Source organism: Pezoporus wallicus, unplaced genomic scaffold (assembly GCF_028554395.1).
Source record: "Pezoporus wallicus isolate ANWC-B61680 ecotype Strahan unplaced genomic scaffold, APGP_CSIRO_Pwel_v1 contig_3817, whole genome shotgun sequence".
In the NCBI taxonomy this organism is placed as follows: Eukaryota; Metazoa; Chordata; class Aves; order Psittaciformes; family Psittacidae; genus Pezoporus; species Pezoporus wallicus.
Genome location: NW_026635157.1, coordinates 9,800,408 through 9,818,350, shown reverse-complemented (window position 1 = coordinate 9,818,350; position 17,943 = coordinate 9,800,408). Strand labels below are relative to the sequence as shown.

At 41.0% G+C, this 17,943-nt stretch overlaps 1 protein-coding gene across 6 annotated transcripts in view; it reads right to left on the bottom strand.

Annotated features, from left to right (window-relative positions):
- MED23 (mediator complex subunit 23) overlaps positions 1-17,558 on the bottom strand; it is a 42,926-nt gene extending 25,368 nt beyond the window's left edge. The window contains exons 1-12 of one of the 6 annotated variants that reach the window (XM_057408365.1): positions 17,432-17,515; positions 17,078-17,232; positions 14,098-14,129; positions 13,898-13,985; positions 13,033-13,157; positions 12,773-12,884; positions 11,938-12,036; positions 11,286-11,387; positions 10,226-10,295; positions 8,503-8,615; positions 2,852-2,947; positions 2,260-2,277 (exon numbers count right to left, since the gene is read on the bottom strand). In XM_057408365.1, the coding sequence (XP_057264348.1) occupies positions 2,260-2,277; positions 2,852-2,947; positions 8,503-8,615; positions 10,226-10,295; positions 11,286-11,387; positions 11,938-12,036; positions 12,773-12,884; positions 13,033-13,157; positions 13,898-13,985; positions 14,098-14,129; positions 17,078-17,092 (870 nt within the window). In that variant the 5' untranslated portion in view covers positions 17,093-17,232; positions 17,432-17,515. Of the gene's footprint in view, positions 1-2,259; positions 2,278-2,851; positions 2,948-8,502; positions 8,616-10,225; positions 10,296-11,285; positions 11,388-11,937; positions 12,037-12,772; positions 12,885-13,032; positions 13,158-13,897; positions 13,986-14,097; positions 14,130-17,077; positions 17,233-17,431 lie in introns of all 6 variants that reach the window. The other 5 variants (XM_057408338.1, XM_057408346.1, XM_057408356.1 and 2 more) reach the window with 5 other exon arrangements.
- Between the last annotated feature and the right edge of the window lie 385 nt (positions 17,559-17,943).

The following is a 17,943-nucleotide window of genomic DNA, read 5'->3' as shown; positions in this document are numbered from 1 at the left end:
TGATAAAGGTATTAGAAAACCTCATCTCACAACAAAATCCCACAGCAAAACTTAGAATCCTGAAAGGAACATATGAATCTATAAACTTATCGAATTTTATCTTCATTTTTCTCTCTGCAAGGTTACAGGACAGCTGGATTTGTACTGTTTTTAGTTTGGTTTTTTTTGGTTTTTGGTTTTGTTTTTTAAATACATCTCAGAGATGGCTTGAGTGATCAGTTTTCTAACACAGAACTACTTTGTTAAAACTGAACTGGAAAATTTCATTGTTCATCTTCAGAGTTTTGAGAACTAGGACAGATCTGGCTCAACCATACATAGTTTATGATGCCAAAAGATTCAAAGGGTCCAATCCTGCAACTGGATCTCTAGAAATAGTTAACAGGGCATACCAGAAGCTTCACAAAAATAATTAACGATCATAAATAAATAATGATCACTGCTTTGAGGTGTTAGTGAACTTATTTTGAAACAACCTTGGCAATACTTGCATTTCTAAGTGTCTTAATATTACAATTTACTTCTGCAGGTTAGTTCAGTTCTAATGATAAAATACAAAATTATCAGCCATTTCACTGAAAGCATTGATACAGTTACGCAACTTCTGAAAAGCATGCTATTTTTTGTCAAGTGGATACATTAACAAATCCAGATATAACACGAAATTAATTTGTAACTAAAAGCAAGTCAAATTTTAATGTTTTCCACAGTTTTAAACAGAGCATATTAACATTTAAATGGAAAATTACTTCTTGTTCTGTATCACTACACCACTCTATCTTTGTACTTTTAACTCACAGATTTTCAACAGCCCACACATCTTTATGCTGATGTAACTGTAGTAGCACAGCTATAGTTCATGTTCTGTCAGCATTTCCTTTATAAGCTACATTCTTCAAGTTTGTTCCTTGGCCATAAAAATTCACGCCAGGTTGAAACTTTGTGTAGGTATTCCTATACTAGTAAACAAAATTTAAGAAATAAAGTTCGATATGTTACTTCATTTAAAGTACTTTTGAAGGACAATAAAGTAGGAGTTAAAAGCATTTTTAATATCAATGTTTTTTGACCTGAAGGCACAGACCATCCAGAACTATAAGAACAAAATGGATTCAATGTATTTTTGGTCTAGATCTTGTATTATTTACCAGCTACAAGATGTATAGAGGCATCGTTTGATTAACTGAATGTAGACACAGAAATAGACACAGAATACAAATATTACCTATTTCAACACTAAACCTAGCAGCTCATTTCCAAGGGTTATCATTTCAGCTGCTTTAAGTTTCAAATAGAAAAGATTGTCATATACAACACAGAGTACTGTTTGCCACAATGTAGGAATCTGCGCATTCAAAACTATTGTCCCAATCCAGAAAAATCACTGGTGTATTTCACTCACAATGGGAAATATACACAAGGTTTCAGGATCATGTAAATTTTATAGTCAAGTTACAAATCTGAAAAAAGTCTCTTAAATGGAAACACTGACACAACCTTCACTATAGTATTGCAAACAGCAACGCTATTTTAATAAATCTTAAATAATGAGGGTTTTTTTTAATAGATGGGGAATTTATTATTGTAACAAGGGACCAACTGTAAATCTAATACCCATAATTTCAAGTTTCAAGCAGAAGTCCACTTGGTTGATTTACTCTGACATTTGTTTATTTATTTAAACAAATAGTCAAATTTTAAGGAACTACTTTTCACATGGTATTCTGCACTACTTTTCTTTAACCTAGCTTGAAGAGAATAATAATTGCCTGTTGGGAAGTTTCTTACAGAGGCTTCCTAACGATAAGAAAATTCCACTAGTAAAGCTTTTTCGGTTTGGTTTTTTTTTTGTTTTGTTTTTGGTTTGGGGGTTTGTGCTACAGTAATGTATTTACAGCTTTATAATTTTACAATCAAATGCAGTGGATGTTTTTCCACCTGCATAAGAAAAGAAATTTTGAACTAAGAATCTCTCCTCATCTGAAAATTCCAGCAGACAAAATAAAAGTTCTTAAGACTGGTAAGGGAAATTGTAGCAGTCCATTCCAGTGAAAATTTTAGGACCAAAGGACCACCAACTGTCATTTTTTATGCTACATCTCTCGTATCTCTAGCAATTTGTAGTGAGAATTTGCCCTTAACTAATGGTCCTGCCAATTTCAAGCCCTGACTGTACATGTATTCTCTAACTGGAATCAGTGGCTACAAAGCGGCCAGCGTATCGTTAGTCACAATACAACAGTAAGGTTGTGAACATACCTGAGCAATGTTCAAGGTCTAGAGCATTGGAGGATGGGCAGGACAAGACAGGACAGAACAAAAATAAAGGAAGAAAAAAAGAAAAGACAAAACAGTGACTATGAGGCCAGCCTCAAGGATCCCCAGGTCAGACTAAGCCCTCCCATTCTACGGTATAAAAAGGAAAAATGTAACAAAACAAAACCCAGCTTTTCAGTGTCCTAGTACCATAACATGCTAATATAAGAGAGTATAACGCTTTAAAACCTAATAAACAATAACCATTTTTATTGTTTGAGCTAGCAGTCTCCTACTGTCTGTCAAAGGTGCACTTGAGGCTGGCCTTATAGGAAAAAAAAGCAATGCAAAAAAAAAAAAAATCATATTTTAAATCTCTACTGTTCAATTTAACATTTGTAAAGCAATATATAAATGATAGGAACAACAGTGTCCAATTAACCTAATATGATCTCATAAAAAAAATAAAATAAATTAAAAATTCAGTCTCTGGACCTAAACTGTTTTGCTTAGTTAGCTATAGCAAAGAAAAGAGAAAAAGAATAGTGCAGATTCTATGCAGAATTAAAACACACGTTACAGTATAGTACAGTACCTGCTTATTCAGACCTAGCATATTGCAGACCATATCCCTTGAATATGGTTGTTCCAGCACATATCTCAACAAAGCAGTCTGTGGCTCAAACAGATCCTTAAAAAAAAAAAAAAAAAAGGAAAGAAAAAAGCAATCACATACAAACGTATACTGCCTCAAGATTATGCTTAATACTGAGTTTAACTGAGTTCATGTAAGAATGAATGTTTAATTTATGCAGACAGGTACTATCTGGCATATCTTTTTGCTCTCTAATACCCCAAATCAAGAAGGAAATAGTCATAGCTCTTAGGAAGTGACAGGTTTTAGGGGGACCAAATAGATAAACATTATTCATCCAGTAAAAGGATTGCATACTTCTTGAAACAGCCTTGAAGCACTGGAAGACCATCAAGAACTCGAAGGAACTCAGGTTAAGACAAATGAGGAAGCACAAGACCAAGACTGCCGAGGTGAGCAGCTCGAGAGAGGACGCCTTCAACACCGGAGCCGGGGGGGGGGGGGGGGGGGGGGGGGAGCTTCAACTCAGAGCGACAAGAGCCATCGAGGGAGCCTCAAGTCCTCGACAGGACCTGCCCAGGACAAGAGCGAGCAGCTGACTCACACGGGGCCGAGCCAGGAGCAGCGGCACCAGCCCTGACTGGGTAAAAACCTGCCCAGGGAGCACGAGGAACAGAGCGGGTTGAGGCAGTTTGCACGGGCAGGCAAGCGGGATGGTGAGCACTCGTCGTATGAGCAGGGCCCGGTCCGGGAGCTCTGCTCTGGCTGCCTCGGCGGTGGCCAGTGTAGGCACCCAGACAGAGCCAAGGAGAGGGGAGGCTGCAGTGCAGAGCTCAGGGTGCAGAAAGTGCCTGCACTGGTCTGGTGAGGGGAGGGTGCACAATGGGCAGGGCTGCAGTTGGTGCTCCCTGGTGGAGGTCCTCCTGCAGCAGGTGGCTGAGCTGCGGGCTGCTGTTAATAGACTGTGAGATGTCAGGGAAGCTGAGAGGAAGCAGGAATGCTTGCTCCTGGCCCAAACTGTGCAGGGGCCTCGAGCTTCACCTCTACCTCATGAAGGAAAGAAGGAGGCTGTTAACCTGGGAAGCTGGGAATTAGTGATGAAAAAAAGAAGGAAAAGGACAACCAGAAGCAAGGGGCTTCCCCCTAAATCCCCTGTCCCCACGCAGAACCGCTTTGCTGTCCTGCAGGGGGCTAATGAGGAAATGCACTCGAGCCAGAAACAGCCGGCTGATGCCCTGGTAAAGAAGATCTCTACCGGTGCTGCTAGGAAAAAGCACCGGATCATAGTAGTAGGGGACTCTACACTGAAAGGGACAGAAGCACTCGTCTGTCGGCCAGATCCCGTCTCAAGGGAGGTGTGCTGCCTACCGGGGGCACGGATCAGGGATGTGGCAGAGAGGCTGCCTGCTCTAGTAAGTCCCACAGACTATTACCCACTTCTAATAATACATGTGGTGCTAGGGATATAGATAGTAGTCACCTGGGAAACATAAAAAAGGACTACAGAGCCCTGGGGGAGATGGTTAGGGGCTCCGGAGCTCAGACAGTCTTTTAATCAATTCTCCAGGGTACAGGGGAAGACCTAAAAAAACCTAGGAGGATTAGCCAGGTTAATAACTGGTTAAAAGGGTGGTGTCATAGTCAGGGATTTGGGTGTCTTGAACACGGGACCCAGGTTTGTAGGCCAGGTCTAGTGGGGGCTGGTGGAACTGGTCTGATAAAGAAGGGAAAGAGCAGTTTTGGTAGGAGGCTTTGCCAGACTGAGGCTTTAAACTAGATGTGCTGTGGAAGGGGGGCATCATTCCATTGCAACACACGCAGTCAGTTGCCAGAACCTATAATAGATGCTTGGAGCAATGTAAAGATATCCCAGCCGCTCCAGCCAATGAGCCAGCTTCATTTGGAGCTCGGCTCAGATGCCTCTACACAAATGCCCATAGCATGGGGAACAAACAAGAAGAATTAGAGATGTGTGCACGTCTACGGGGGTATGATATAATAGGCATCACAGAAACATGGTGGGATGGCTCCTATGACTGGAGTGTTGGAATGGAAGGTTACAGGCTCTTTAGAAAAGACAGGCCTGGCAGGCGGGGAGGGGGAGTTGCCCTTTATGTTAGGGATAAGCTGCAGAGTATGGAACTCTGGGGACAGGTGAGCAGTACACAGAGAGTTTGTGGGTCAGGGTTAAAGGGAATATAGCTATGGGAGACATTACTGTGGGGATCTGTTACAGACCGCCTGATCAAGGAGTACCTGTGGATGAAGCACTCCATAGACAGATAGGAAAAGCCTCACGCTCGCAGGCCCTTGTTCTCATGGGAGACTTCAACCACCCTGACATCTGTTGGAAGGACGGTACAGCCCGGCACAAGCAATCCAGGAGGTTCCTCGATTGTGTAGAAGACAACTTCCTTCTGCAAGTAATAGAGGAGCTGACAAGGAGAGGTGCCGTGCTTGACCTTGTGCTCACCAACACAGAAGGGCTCGTTGGAAATGTGACTCTCCAGGGCAGCCTTGGATGCAGCGATCATGAGATGCTCAAATTTGAGATCCTCAGAACAGTGAGAAGAGTGTGCAGCAAGCTCACTGCCCTGGACTTCAAAAGGGTAGACTTTGGCCTCTTCAGGAACCTGCTTCGGAAGGTTCCATGGGATACAGCCCTAGAGGGCAGGGGGGCCCAAGACTCTTGGTTGATACTGAAGGATCACCTGCTACAAGCTCAGGAGTGTTGCATCCCAACCAGAAGGAAGTGCAGCAGGAGGGCCAGGAGACCTCCTTGGGTGGAAAAGGAGCTCCTGAGGAAAATTCAATTGAAAAAAGAGGCTTATAATAAGTGGAAGCAAGGACAGGTGGCATGGGAAGAGTACAGGGATGTTGTCCGGGAAGCTAGGGACCAGGTTAGGAAAGCTAAGGCCCAGTTAGAATTAAACTTAGCTAGAGGTATTAAAGATAACAGGAAGGGATTCTACAGGTACATAGCAAATAAAAAACAGACTAGGGAGAATGTAGGCCCCCTCAGGAAGCTCTCAGGAGAACTGGCTACACAGGATTTGGAGAAGGCTGAGGTTCTGAATGACTTCTTTGCCTCAGTCTTCACTGGCAAATGCTCTGACAAAACCACCCAAGTCTTGGAAGGCAGATGCAGGGACTGTGAGAATGAAGACCTTGCACCCACTGTAGGAGAGGAACTGGTTTGAGACCATCTTAAAAATCTGAACATGCACAAGTCCATGGGACCTGATGAAATCCATCCATGGGTCCTGAAGGAGCTGGCAAATGAAGTTGCGAAGCTGCTGGCCATCATATTTGAGAAATCATGGCAGTCAGGTGAAGTTCCCGATGACTGGAAAAAGGGAAATATAACCCCCATTTTCAAGAAGGGGAAAATGGATGACCCGGGGAATTACAGACCAGTCAGTCTCACCTCTGTGCCTGGCAAAATCTCAGAGCAGATTCTCCTGGAAGGCATGCTAAGGCACATGAAAATCAACAAGGTGCTTGGTGACAGCCAGCATGGCTTCACTAAGGGGAAATCCTGCCTGACCAATTTGGTGGCCTTCTATGATGGGGCTACTGAACTGATAGACAGGGGTAGAGCAATTGATGTCATCTACCTGGACTTGTGTAAAGCGTTCGACACTGTCCCACACGACATCCTTGTCTCTAAATTGGAGAGACATCAATTTGATGGATGGACCACTCGGTGGATAAAGAACTGGCTGGATGGCCGCACACAAAGAGTCGTGGTCAATGGCTCAATGTCTGGCTGGAGACCAGTAACGAGTGGTGTCCCTCAGGGATCGGTGTTGGGACCCGTCTTGTTCAACATCTTTGTCGCTGACATGGACAGTGGGATTGACTGTGCCCTCAGCAAGGTTGCCGATGACACCAAGCTGTGTGGTTCGGTTGATATGCTGGAGGGAAGGAATGCCATCCAGCGGGACCTTGACACACTTGTGAGGTGGGCTGATGCCAACCTTATGAAGTTTAACCATGCCAAGTGCAAGGTCCTACACCTGGGTCGGAGCAATCCCAGGCACAGCTACAGGTTGGGCAGAGAAGAGATTCAGAGAAGCCCTGCAGAGAAGGACTTGGGGGTGTTGGTTGATGAGAAAATGAACATGGGCCGGCAGTGTGCGCTTGCAGCCCAGAAAGCCAACCGTATCCTGGGCTGCATCAAATGCAGCATGACCAGCAGGTCGAAGGAAGTGATCCTGACCCTCTACTCTGGTCTTGTGAGACCTCACCTGGAGTATTGTGTGCAGTTCTGGTGTCCTCAACATAAAAAGGACATGGAACTGTTGGAACAAGTCCAGAGAAGGGCCACGAGGATGATCAGGGGACTGGAGCACCTCCTGTATGAAGACAGGCTGAGGAAGTTGGGGCTGTTCAGCCTGGAGAAGAGAAGGCTGCGTGGAGACCTCATAGCAGCCTTCAAGTATCTGAAGGGGGCCTATAGGGATGCTGGAGAGGGACTCTTCATTAGGGACTGTAGTGATAGGGCAAGGGGTAATGGGTTAAAACTTAAACAGGGGAAGTTTTGATTGGATATAAGGAAGACGTTCTTTAGTGTAAGGGTGGTGAGGCACTGGAATAGGTTGCCCAGGGAGGCTGTGAATGCTCCATCCCTGGCAGTGTTCAAGACCAGGTTGGACAAGGCCTTGGGTGATATGATTTAGCGTAAGTTGTCCCTGCCCACGGCAAGGGGGTTGGAACTAGATGATCTTAAGGTCCTTTCCAACCCTAATTATTCTAATCTATGACTAAGATATATAAAAAACATATGTAGTGTAAAGAAATCGGGTATGGAACAACTGCTCGCTGTACCTTCCAATACCTGAATTACTTCAAAGACAAATGTTATCTCAAGCTAGACTCAAACAGGAGCCGATTCCTCATGCAACATGAAGTTCAAATGTGGAACTACCTGTCAAAGGGATGTTAAGGATGCTAAAAGCTTACAGGGGCTCACGAGGAGACTGAACAAATATTTGGAAGAGGAGGGTTTACTAAATAATACAGAAACAACACCTGTATCAGGAAATATCCAAAATGATAATGACTGTAGAGTGTGAACATTATACATGTCATTAGATACTCTACCCTTATATCCTTCCTTAGACATCTAGGATACAGGGAATGGGAGGCTGGACAACGTGGATTTTTGCTCTGATCCTTTAGTTTTTAAAATTCTTTCAGTGCACCACTATTTCACACTCAATTTTAAGTTTAAATATGCTAACTTAGAAATTTGAACTGTAAAATTGTCTTTCATGTGGAAAAAGAAAGAGCACAGAAAGAAGACACTATGTTCTCATTCTCTTCCATCTCTCCACTGCTAAACTAATTTTCCAATCTATTTTGTGCTCTCATTTGCTCTCTCACACACCCCCCCTCCGCAAAGCACATCAAACATCTCATGTTCTTCAGCATCCTGGGCAGCATTTATACCACACACTACTCTAAAGGTCCTCGGCATATAGCTTGAGATCATCAAAATACGTAACACCATGAAGAAACCTATGTTTTCAACGTTAGCCTAGCTGGAACAATCAGATATTCACAATTGAAATTATTCCCCCCCGCCCCGATATAAAAGCTCTATATTTATTGAATATGACATTTGTAAGAAGCTTAATAAGGCATACCTTATCATATGGTAAGAGACCTTTCAAAGGAAAACGAAGGGTTGTAGGATCCAGCTTCCATGAGTTACACATGGCACCCGAGTTATTTACCACAGGAAGAAGACTACAGCGACCTACATGCAATGAAACATAAATTCTACGACAGTGAAAATGGCCTATCACTTAATCATTCTGATGCAAAACCTGGCCTCACCCACTTTTGTGTTCCCCTTTAATTTCCACTGTTTAGCTTTTCACCATAAGGTTGCTTCAGGCTGATTTTAGTTTTAGAACTGATTTTCACCTAATAAAAAAATCTAAGGAGTAAAATCACCATTTATTCAGATTGAGTACCCTGAAAAAGAGAAGTATTTGCAAATATTAATCTAAAAGTGCTGTTCCATTACCCTTGCTTGATCTAGGGATTTAATTTTGTCATGCTGACCCTTTCCAGAAAGAAAATGGTATTTCTAAAATAAGGGTATAATCTAGTCTTCCAGTATTCACCCTGTAAGACAAATACTAGGCAGGACTGTTAACTAGTAAACTGCTAAAAGTAAAAGGTCAGTAAACCAGTCAAATAAAAGCATCTGTACTCCAATGGAGTACACGTAGCTAATGGAGATCTAGTCAATTCAGTGTAGGCCAATATGATTTAGCCATCGTACACAAAGTTTTTGTACTGTAAATTTAGACTTGTTAGCATAGATTCGACACCCGAGATTTCTTTCAGTTGCTTACGCACAGGCACCTGAACTGAACCCCCTAGCACACTTGTGTGTCAGCATCTAAGTTTAGGTGCTTCAACTTTGACCTAAACCTCATTGTCAGTTCAAAGTCCATGACTTCTATTGTCCAGACTGACCATATCACTATCAGATAAAACAAGTAAAGAAACATTTCTTTCTTCCCTTCAACCATATCTATGCAGGACATTTACATATATAAGTCTTGTAAAAATCTGTGTGTGATCCCTACAAGTCACATGCATAAAAGCTATGCCACATTTTCAATACACGAATAACTACATGCTTCTGAAGTACGTAATGCTTTGAAGCATTAGAATGAATTTGCATTCTTAATCTCTGCACTGAGGAAGCTCAGTTGCAATAGACCTTGCTGAGACCTAACAAATAATGCAGCTCCTAATACGCTACCTAATTCTCAGAGAAAACAGAAGATTTTTATTGAAGAAAAATGCAACAGGCATCACAATCAAAACAGCCAAATTTTAACCTTTTGATTTCTAGCAATAAACAAAGGTGAGTGTTTCTTTCACAGAAAAGGAGAGCCAGTACTTATTTGGCCTACTAGGAAATGTTCACACAGAAGCCTGCAACAACAGCAAGGCTGAGCAGCTACAAAAGCTCCAATGGAAGCTGAAGGCATAAAATACTCCATGACTAACATATCAGTAGATCTGTATTAACTCAAAATCCTTGAGCTTAGAAAACCTACAATTTTCTTAACTTACTGTAGTTAGAAACTACATGACCATGTAACAAGTAGTACATTTCCACTACCAGCTTGTAGTAAAAAATATTTTGATCAATATAAATTTTCCCCTTCAGAGCAAAAACTGAAAAGTCTGTAACCAAACTGACAAGAACAAAGATACTTCATGAAACATAAGCTCTGAATAATTTAGCTTAAATGAATATATGCCCAAAAAGGTTATAAGAAAAAAAAAGAGTTAAAAATTAATTAATTTAATTTTAAGTCACTCATGAAATCATTTTCTTACCACAAATGGAATTTATTCTTGCAGTAGGTCTGAAGGTATCCACAAAATCCGATACTAAATTACCCAGTAACTAGGTGAGGCCAAAAAAAATTAAAAGAAAGGTAAGGGTTTACGTTCCAGATACCAATAAGTGTATTTAAGACTTACAGATAGTTTCTTTGTTTTTATAAAAAACACAGTAGTCTAGTAAATAACTGGCTTACTACATTTCAACAAGTCAGAAAAGTAATCCAAAACCTAAAACCACAAAAGGAAAAATGTGCCCTTATTAAGAAAGGTCAGGAAGCACTCTTCTCAGTTTGCACTCATGTGAGAATTTATATAATAACTGAAATAATACAGTATGCATAAGAGAAACAATGCACACCATTTAGTAACAGATGATTTCAGACAAGCTTAGAATTTGTTCGTAACAAATCTGTCTGCCTTTAAATAACAATTCCACAAAGCAGCTACATTAATGTATTAATTAAATATTTATAACCTAAATTAAATTCAATCTTGGCTCAAAAGAAGTCAGTAATATTTTCCCCATTAATTCAAGGGAGTCAGGACTTAATTCTTTTCCCCAAACTTAGTTATTTTAACAGAATACAAAATTAAAACTAGATCAACGTTACATTCTTTTTGGAAACGGTGACCATTTTCAATGCATGAGAGCCCCAAATATTTTTGTATGACTGAATTTAAACAAAAAGAAAACACCTGTCAGCTATTTAAAGTGATTTCTCCTATCTTGAAGCCATAGAGAAAGCACAAACTGGTAGATTAAGCATGATGTGCATTTCTAAATGCATTCAACAAAACCAGTTCAGTGCTTCTAGAGTTTTGAACATCAAATCAGAGGTCAGAACTACATCATCAGTTTCATGCAAGAACACACAGAGCTGCTTACAATCACATCAAGCCTGCATAATTTAATTTACATGCCTGATCAAAGACCTTACTGTTGAATAGAAGATTTTAAATCTTTGTTTAAATTTTGTTTATAAAAACATAATTCATTTTGGTTTATGTGGAACAAAACCCTAGATTATATGCTTTGATATCATGTCTTTACCCAATGGGGAAGTTTTCCTTCAGGATATAATTTTCTGATTTCTGTAACTGCAAAGTAGGCAGGTAACAAACACGCATTTCTTTCCAAAATGTAGGCTACCACCTATAAATAAATAAAAAAAAAAATACATCATTGTAAAAGACTTTGGATAAGGTAAACAAAGGTGTAGTCTGTCTACTGAGGCAGCCCATGAAAATAGATAGACCAATTAAATAGGTCTTAAGTCGTATTCTGATAGAACATTAGTTTAAAACCTGCTTTTAATTGTACAAATGTAAGACTGTTTCAGCCTGTGTAAATCTTTGCCTCTCTGCCTGCTACGAAGTACTGAAAACAATTACTACTTTTATTTACTAAAAAATTAAGAAATTAATCTCAATATTGTAACTCCTATATCTTACCTTAGGCAAATCAAATATTGGGCCTGACCCTCCTGTTACAGATTTTAGTACTTATCTACAACCCCCAAAAAGCTCTTTGTTTACTGCATAAAATACAATTACAGAAAAGAATTAGAGTACAAAATGTAGTTTTTGCTTTTGAACTGTACCAACTCTCAGAGAGTCATCCCAGCTACTAGGAACTCACTAATAATAAAAGAATGAAGCCTATCTTCCTCTATAGTGATAATGTACAGAATTCAGATAGTTACCTCTCTTGCTGCTAAAAGCTGCTGTACAACAGCTGAGCTCACAGTGTTTGGAATTGTTAAGATTTTCTCTAGGATAACTTTTAATAGATCACGCACACCCTAAAAGAAAGCACACAAAATTAAATTTCCCAGATACTCTTTATTTCTGGCAGAATGATTAGACAATCAATATGGTCAGACACTACTTGCACAGACACATTAGTTGCACTAATGACATTAAGCCCCTTTATGGAACTTCTTAATCTCAGGATATCCCAGATGAAAAAGTAACTCTTGAAATTCTGATGTGCAGCCAGAGACATCCAACCTACAATAGGTTGTACAGGCTGAAAGAAGTACCGTATTGTGTTTTATGGCTTTTTGGCTCTAATACACTCACCAATGCTGGTGAGGTGATTCACTGCAAGACATGCAGTTTCCTACTCCTTCTGCTAAGAGTTGTACCCTGACAAAGACTTGGCTTTTAAGACCTTTTTCTTGCATAGCAACATGGGTCAGAGCAGATAACAGAACATAAGCCTCCATGCTTGATAGTATTACTTTCCCACATCTACCACTTCTGCAACTGCATTAGGGGTATTTACCTTGCAACTGAAAGAGGGATGAAAGAGGACTGTGCAATAAAGAGTAGGAAGAGTTTAGTTGTCCATGCAGAATTACCTATTAAGGTAAAGCTCAGCTATGAAAAAGTATTAAAGGTGGTCTCACTGTATCATCTTTTTCTTTCATAATCCAAGCAGACTTTGAAATACTGCGTGTCTCTGGCATAGAATCATAAAAACAAAACCAGAAAATGAAGCATCTTAGCACAAAGAAAGGAATGGGCGGAAGATACCTTGTAGTCTACACCTCCAATAATCTTGCGGACCAATTTAAATGTTAATGCCCACAGCTGGGTCCTTTCCCATTCAAGTGTATCAGAGTTTATCAGAGATTCACAAACCATCCTAGCAGAAGGAGACAATGCAAGAATGAGTGACAGATAATAAGCATGTGCTCTCCAGCAGTAATTTTACAACATCATCATAAAGTAGCCTCCGATATCACAACTTCCACAAACCCTATTAATTGATTCATTCTGACATAGTTACTTACCTGGGTGGCAGAAGTCCAGTTTCTACTGCCATTGCTAAACAGTCATAAAGAAAAGAAATTCTTTTAGGACTATGCTGGCTATGAATGAATCTTACAATCCACTGGACACACTGTTCATGGGATTCCTGAAAAAGCAGTAGAGGGGAGAAAGAATGTATTTACAGGCAGTGAAACAAACTAGAATTCATATAGTACCCTACCACAAAGAGATGACACTAACACAAGAACAAGATTATAAATCGTATTTGTCCAGTTGTCTTGTTTTTCCTACAAGTCTTTCGATCTTATTTTGAAGCAGTCCAGGTGCTCAGTACTGGAAACACCTCATGGCCAAAACACTGATTTGTACAGTCAACTTTGGTTTTCACATGAAGTCAGCAGAGAACAGAATAAAATTGTTTTATATTATTCTTTCCCTTTTATGGTTACAATCAAATTCAGTGAAAACAAACAGGACTAGGTCTCCGATTACAGAATAGAGCCTAGAGGTATCTAACTTCTGGAAGGTAATTTTTGAACACAAACAACTATTTTCCTTTTTTTTTTTCCTCCCCTACTTATTCACTTCTACTGGAAATCTTGTAACAAATTCCCTTTTTTTATTTCTTTATTGATATACTTTCTTTTGCTTATCCCTATTTATACTGCACACCAACCTCTGCTGAACAACTATATCATCTTATAAATGACAAAACTAATTTTTTTCTTGCATAGTCTTCCTATATTCTTTACTGCAGCATATTCAAAACTAGATCCTGAATGACTGGACACAGACCTTACAGCTTAAGTGTTTGCCTATTAGACAACGTATCACTGTATTAAAAAAGTATATCAAGTACTTGTAAGAAACAAAATTAATGTTAACCTGGGAAAGACTGCTCCAAAACTGTCTAAAAGCACCCAGGCAGCTGATCAGTTTGGTTCTCTCATCTTCAGGAGTGTCCATAAACATACTAATGCAAATAAAAAACATTAGTTATTAGCAGTATCCATTGAAAGAACGTAAGTAGAAAAACACATTTATATATCAAAAGTCTTCCACAAATAAACTAACACTGCACTCACCCAGGAAAAGCTTCTTCAATTACTTCTGTTTTCTGTAAGAGAAAAACTCTGAGTGAGCTATTGTGAGGTCTCCTATGAGTATCACACCACCAGGATAAAGCCCAGAAGAGTAAGTCATACTGTCAGAGGACTGTATCAGAGAAAGGTTTATTTCTTCTGCTACACTAGACTCTTCCAAAGTTGAGATTGCTTTTTTTTTTTCCATAAAAACAACACACTTTGTGGATTCAAACTAAGGCTTTTTGGTTTGTTTTGGTGGATTTCGACATGGGATGGGTGGATTTTTTTCCTTTTTCTTCTGAACCCCTAGATATTAATTTACTTTGTGAAGTTGGATAAATTTTTGATTCTGTTATTGCAGCTTTTTTCATACTTTGAAAAAAAGTTATTTTTTAACTCCATTAAGTTTTTGTCTCCTTTATGTTGCATGACAGTAACATAAGCCAATTATTGCAGTTACTTTCTCATCTTAGTTTAGATCCATTGCTTTTTAAATTCCATTGAATAATTATATGGCCTTCTAAGAGGTGAAATATATAGTGTGTACATATATATACAAAATATATATAATAAATATATATAATATTATATATAATACATATATATATTACCACAGACGCATAGAACAGTTTGGGTTGAATAGGTCCTGAAGATCATCTAGCTTCAACCCCACTGCCATGGGCAGGGACAACTGCGACTAGACCAGGTTGCTCAAGACACTGCCCAACCTGACCTTGAACACTGCCAGGGATGGATGGATATATGAATATCCAATTTATTTTCTCTAAAACATTCCTTTTTTCTTTTTTTTTTTTTTCCTTACCTCCTCCCACTCCACTTTATACAGAAAAAACAAAACAAACCCTTCCATTTTGCTCAAAGGCTTCTACATCATTATTCTAATACATCAGCACAGAAGTTCTGGAAAATACTATTCCACAACTATTTCTACCTTCTGTGAGAATTTCATACTATACACAGATGCGATCTGTAACTAACCACTATGTATTTTCATTTTATATTGCAGAAATAACAGCATGTAACCGAATAATCTTTCTGGTGAACCTTTTCAATCACACAGCCTAGAACCACCTCTCACTGCCACTCACAGCTTTCTCAAGACACAAAAGGGAAACTGATACTCATCTGTTCTGTATAGAAACTTTAGGTTTGTTGCTGTCTACCAAGTCAGTAATAGCAACAGTGAAAGCAACAACTTGCTATTTTCTCAGTTCTGGCTTCAAAAATGCAGAGAAACTTTGTAAGGTCCTTTCTGCTTCTTCCATGAAAATTTTAGGCAAATAACATTGCTTAAAAACAGGCAATGTGACAATACAGTCAAACTGCACTGTTAAACATGAGAAAACATAATCTGAATGACAGTGCCCAAACAAGAAATCAGTTGGGTATGGGCAATTAATATGCTATAAGCAACTTAACACCATTTCAAGAAAAGTACATTGTGCATTTTATAATACAAATTTAAAACAGGAAGCAAAATTCAACCTTCCCTCTACAGAGATTCAACTTTTAGACACCACTTTCAAATACACCTGCCTATGGGAGCTACATACTCTTTACAGTTCAGACAATTTGACCAACCTCCTCTCTCTGAAACATCAGTCAGGCTCCTGTTCATGATCTTATCAGCTACTGTTACCCCAGCGTTTCCAGCCATGAAGCTATCTACCAAGAAGCTCATTCATTTAAGCTTTAAAAAAATCAATGACTTAATGACCCAATGACTGGTTCACAAAGGGAAAGATCAATTTAACTAATCTGATATCTCTCTATGATAAGATCACCCACCTACTGGACCAAGGGAAGGCCATGGATGTGGGTTTTCCAGATTTTAGTAAGTCTTTTGATAGTGTCCCTCACAACACGCTTCTACACAAGCTATCCAACTGTGGGATAAACAGTGGGCTCACAGTGCACTGGGTGAAGAATTGGCTGAAGGGCAGAGGTCAAAGCATGGTAGTGAATGGGGCTGCACCTGGCTTGCAACCGGTCACAAGCACTGCTCCTCAGGGCTTGATTTTAGGGCCAGTTCCATTCAGTATATTTATCCACAATCAGAATGCAGCAGTTAAATGCACCATTAGCAAGTTTGCTGATGATATCAAACAGGGAGGTGCTGCTGACTCTCACAAAGGACAAGAGGTCTTGCAGAGGGATCTAGGCACACTGGAACACTGGCTTATGATTAGTGGAATGAAATTTAACAATTTCAAACGCCAGATCCCGCACACAGGACAGAGTAACACTGGGAACAAGTATAAACTGGAAGAGAAATGGCTGGAGAGCAGCCCTGCAGAAGGGGATCTGAGAGTGCTGGTCAACAGCAGGCCCAACACGAGTCAGCAGTGTGCCCTGGCAGCCCAGAGGGCAAACTGCATCCTGGGGTGCATCATACAGAGGATAACCAGGTGGTCAAAAACAGATGATTATCCCACTGTATTTAGTGTTGGTGCAACCTCACCCTAAATACTGTGTGTAGTTCTCAGCCCCAAAGTTTAAGAGACTGTCAAGGTCCTTGAATGTGTCGGAAGGAAGGCAACAAAGCTGGTGAAACTGCTGGAAGAAATGTCCTACGACAGAAGCAGATAAAGGCTCTGGGCTTGTGTAGGAGAGGAGACTGAGGCTCGACCTCAGTGCTCTCTACAGCTTCCTGAGGGGGGGATTTGGAGAAGGAGATGCTTATTTCTTCTCCCTGGCATCCAGACATGTTCAAAGCTGCACCAGAGGAGGCTTCGACTGGACATTAAGAAGCATTTCTTTATAGAGACAGCAGTCAAACACTGGAAGGGGCTCCCTAAAGAGGTGGTCAATGCCCCAAGTATTTAAGGTGCATTTGGGCAATGCTCTAGATAACATGCTTCAACATGTGATCAGCACTGAACTGGTCACTTGTGCTAGATGGTTGTCGTAGGCCCATTCCAACTGAAATAGTCTATTCTGGGCTACTCTAATTACCTACCAAACTATGCTTCATTTTGGAAGTACCACTGCGTGTCTGTATTTCCACAACTTAACGCCATTATGGTGGCTTAAGAGAAACGTCTCCTCAAGACATTTATCTGCTCACAGCCTCCTTCGAAACGTTTCCTTAAAAACTGCTTACTCTACAGTGAACTTGGCACAATACAGCTTGGTTGTGGGTAAGCAATCCGCGTCAGGAAAACAAAAACCCTTATTCTCTCCGTTTTCTGTTCTTCTTCAGGATTCCCTCCCCCACCTCTCAGAGGGTGCACGGCGGGCCGCACGGCCCCGGCCCGGCCTACCCACAGCGCTCCCCCCCGGCCCCGCGGCGGCGCTCCGGCCACGGACTCACCACCACCTCCTCGAAGATGCTCTGTAACTGCGTCTCCATAGGCACCATGGGAATCGCCATGATGCCGGCACCACCACCGGTGCCCCGCCGGGCCCTCTGTCAGGCGGACACCGCGGTGCGGAGGCCCCTCCCGCGCCGGAAGCTCCGTCCCCGATTCCTGCTCCCCCCGCTCCGCGGGAAGCGAGTGCTTGGCCCGGCCGTTCCGGCGAGCGCAGCCTTCCGCTTCTTGCTCGCCCGCTGCCGCCCTGGTTGCGGACTGGGAGCGCTCCCTGGCGGAGCGGTGGCGGCAAGAGCGGGCGAAGAGGGGGAAGAAACGGCCGTTTACAACCTGGGAACTGACTTTTTGAGATTTGTTTGCTCTTTGTTGTTTTGTTTGTGCTTGTTCGGGTGGGGTTTGCGGTTTTTGTTTTGATTTTTTTTTTTGGTCTTTTTTTTTTTTTTTTTTTTTTTGGAGGGGGGGGGGGGTGTTGTTATAAATGTGGCTGAAATAAATTGACGAGAACCAGACCAAT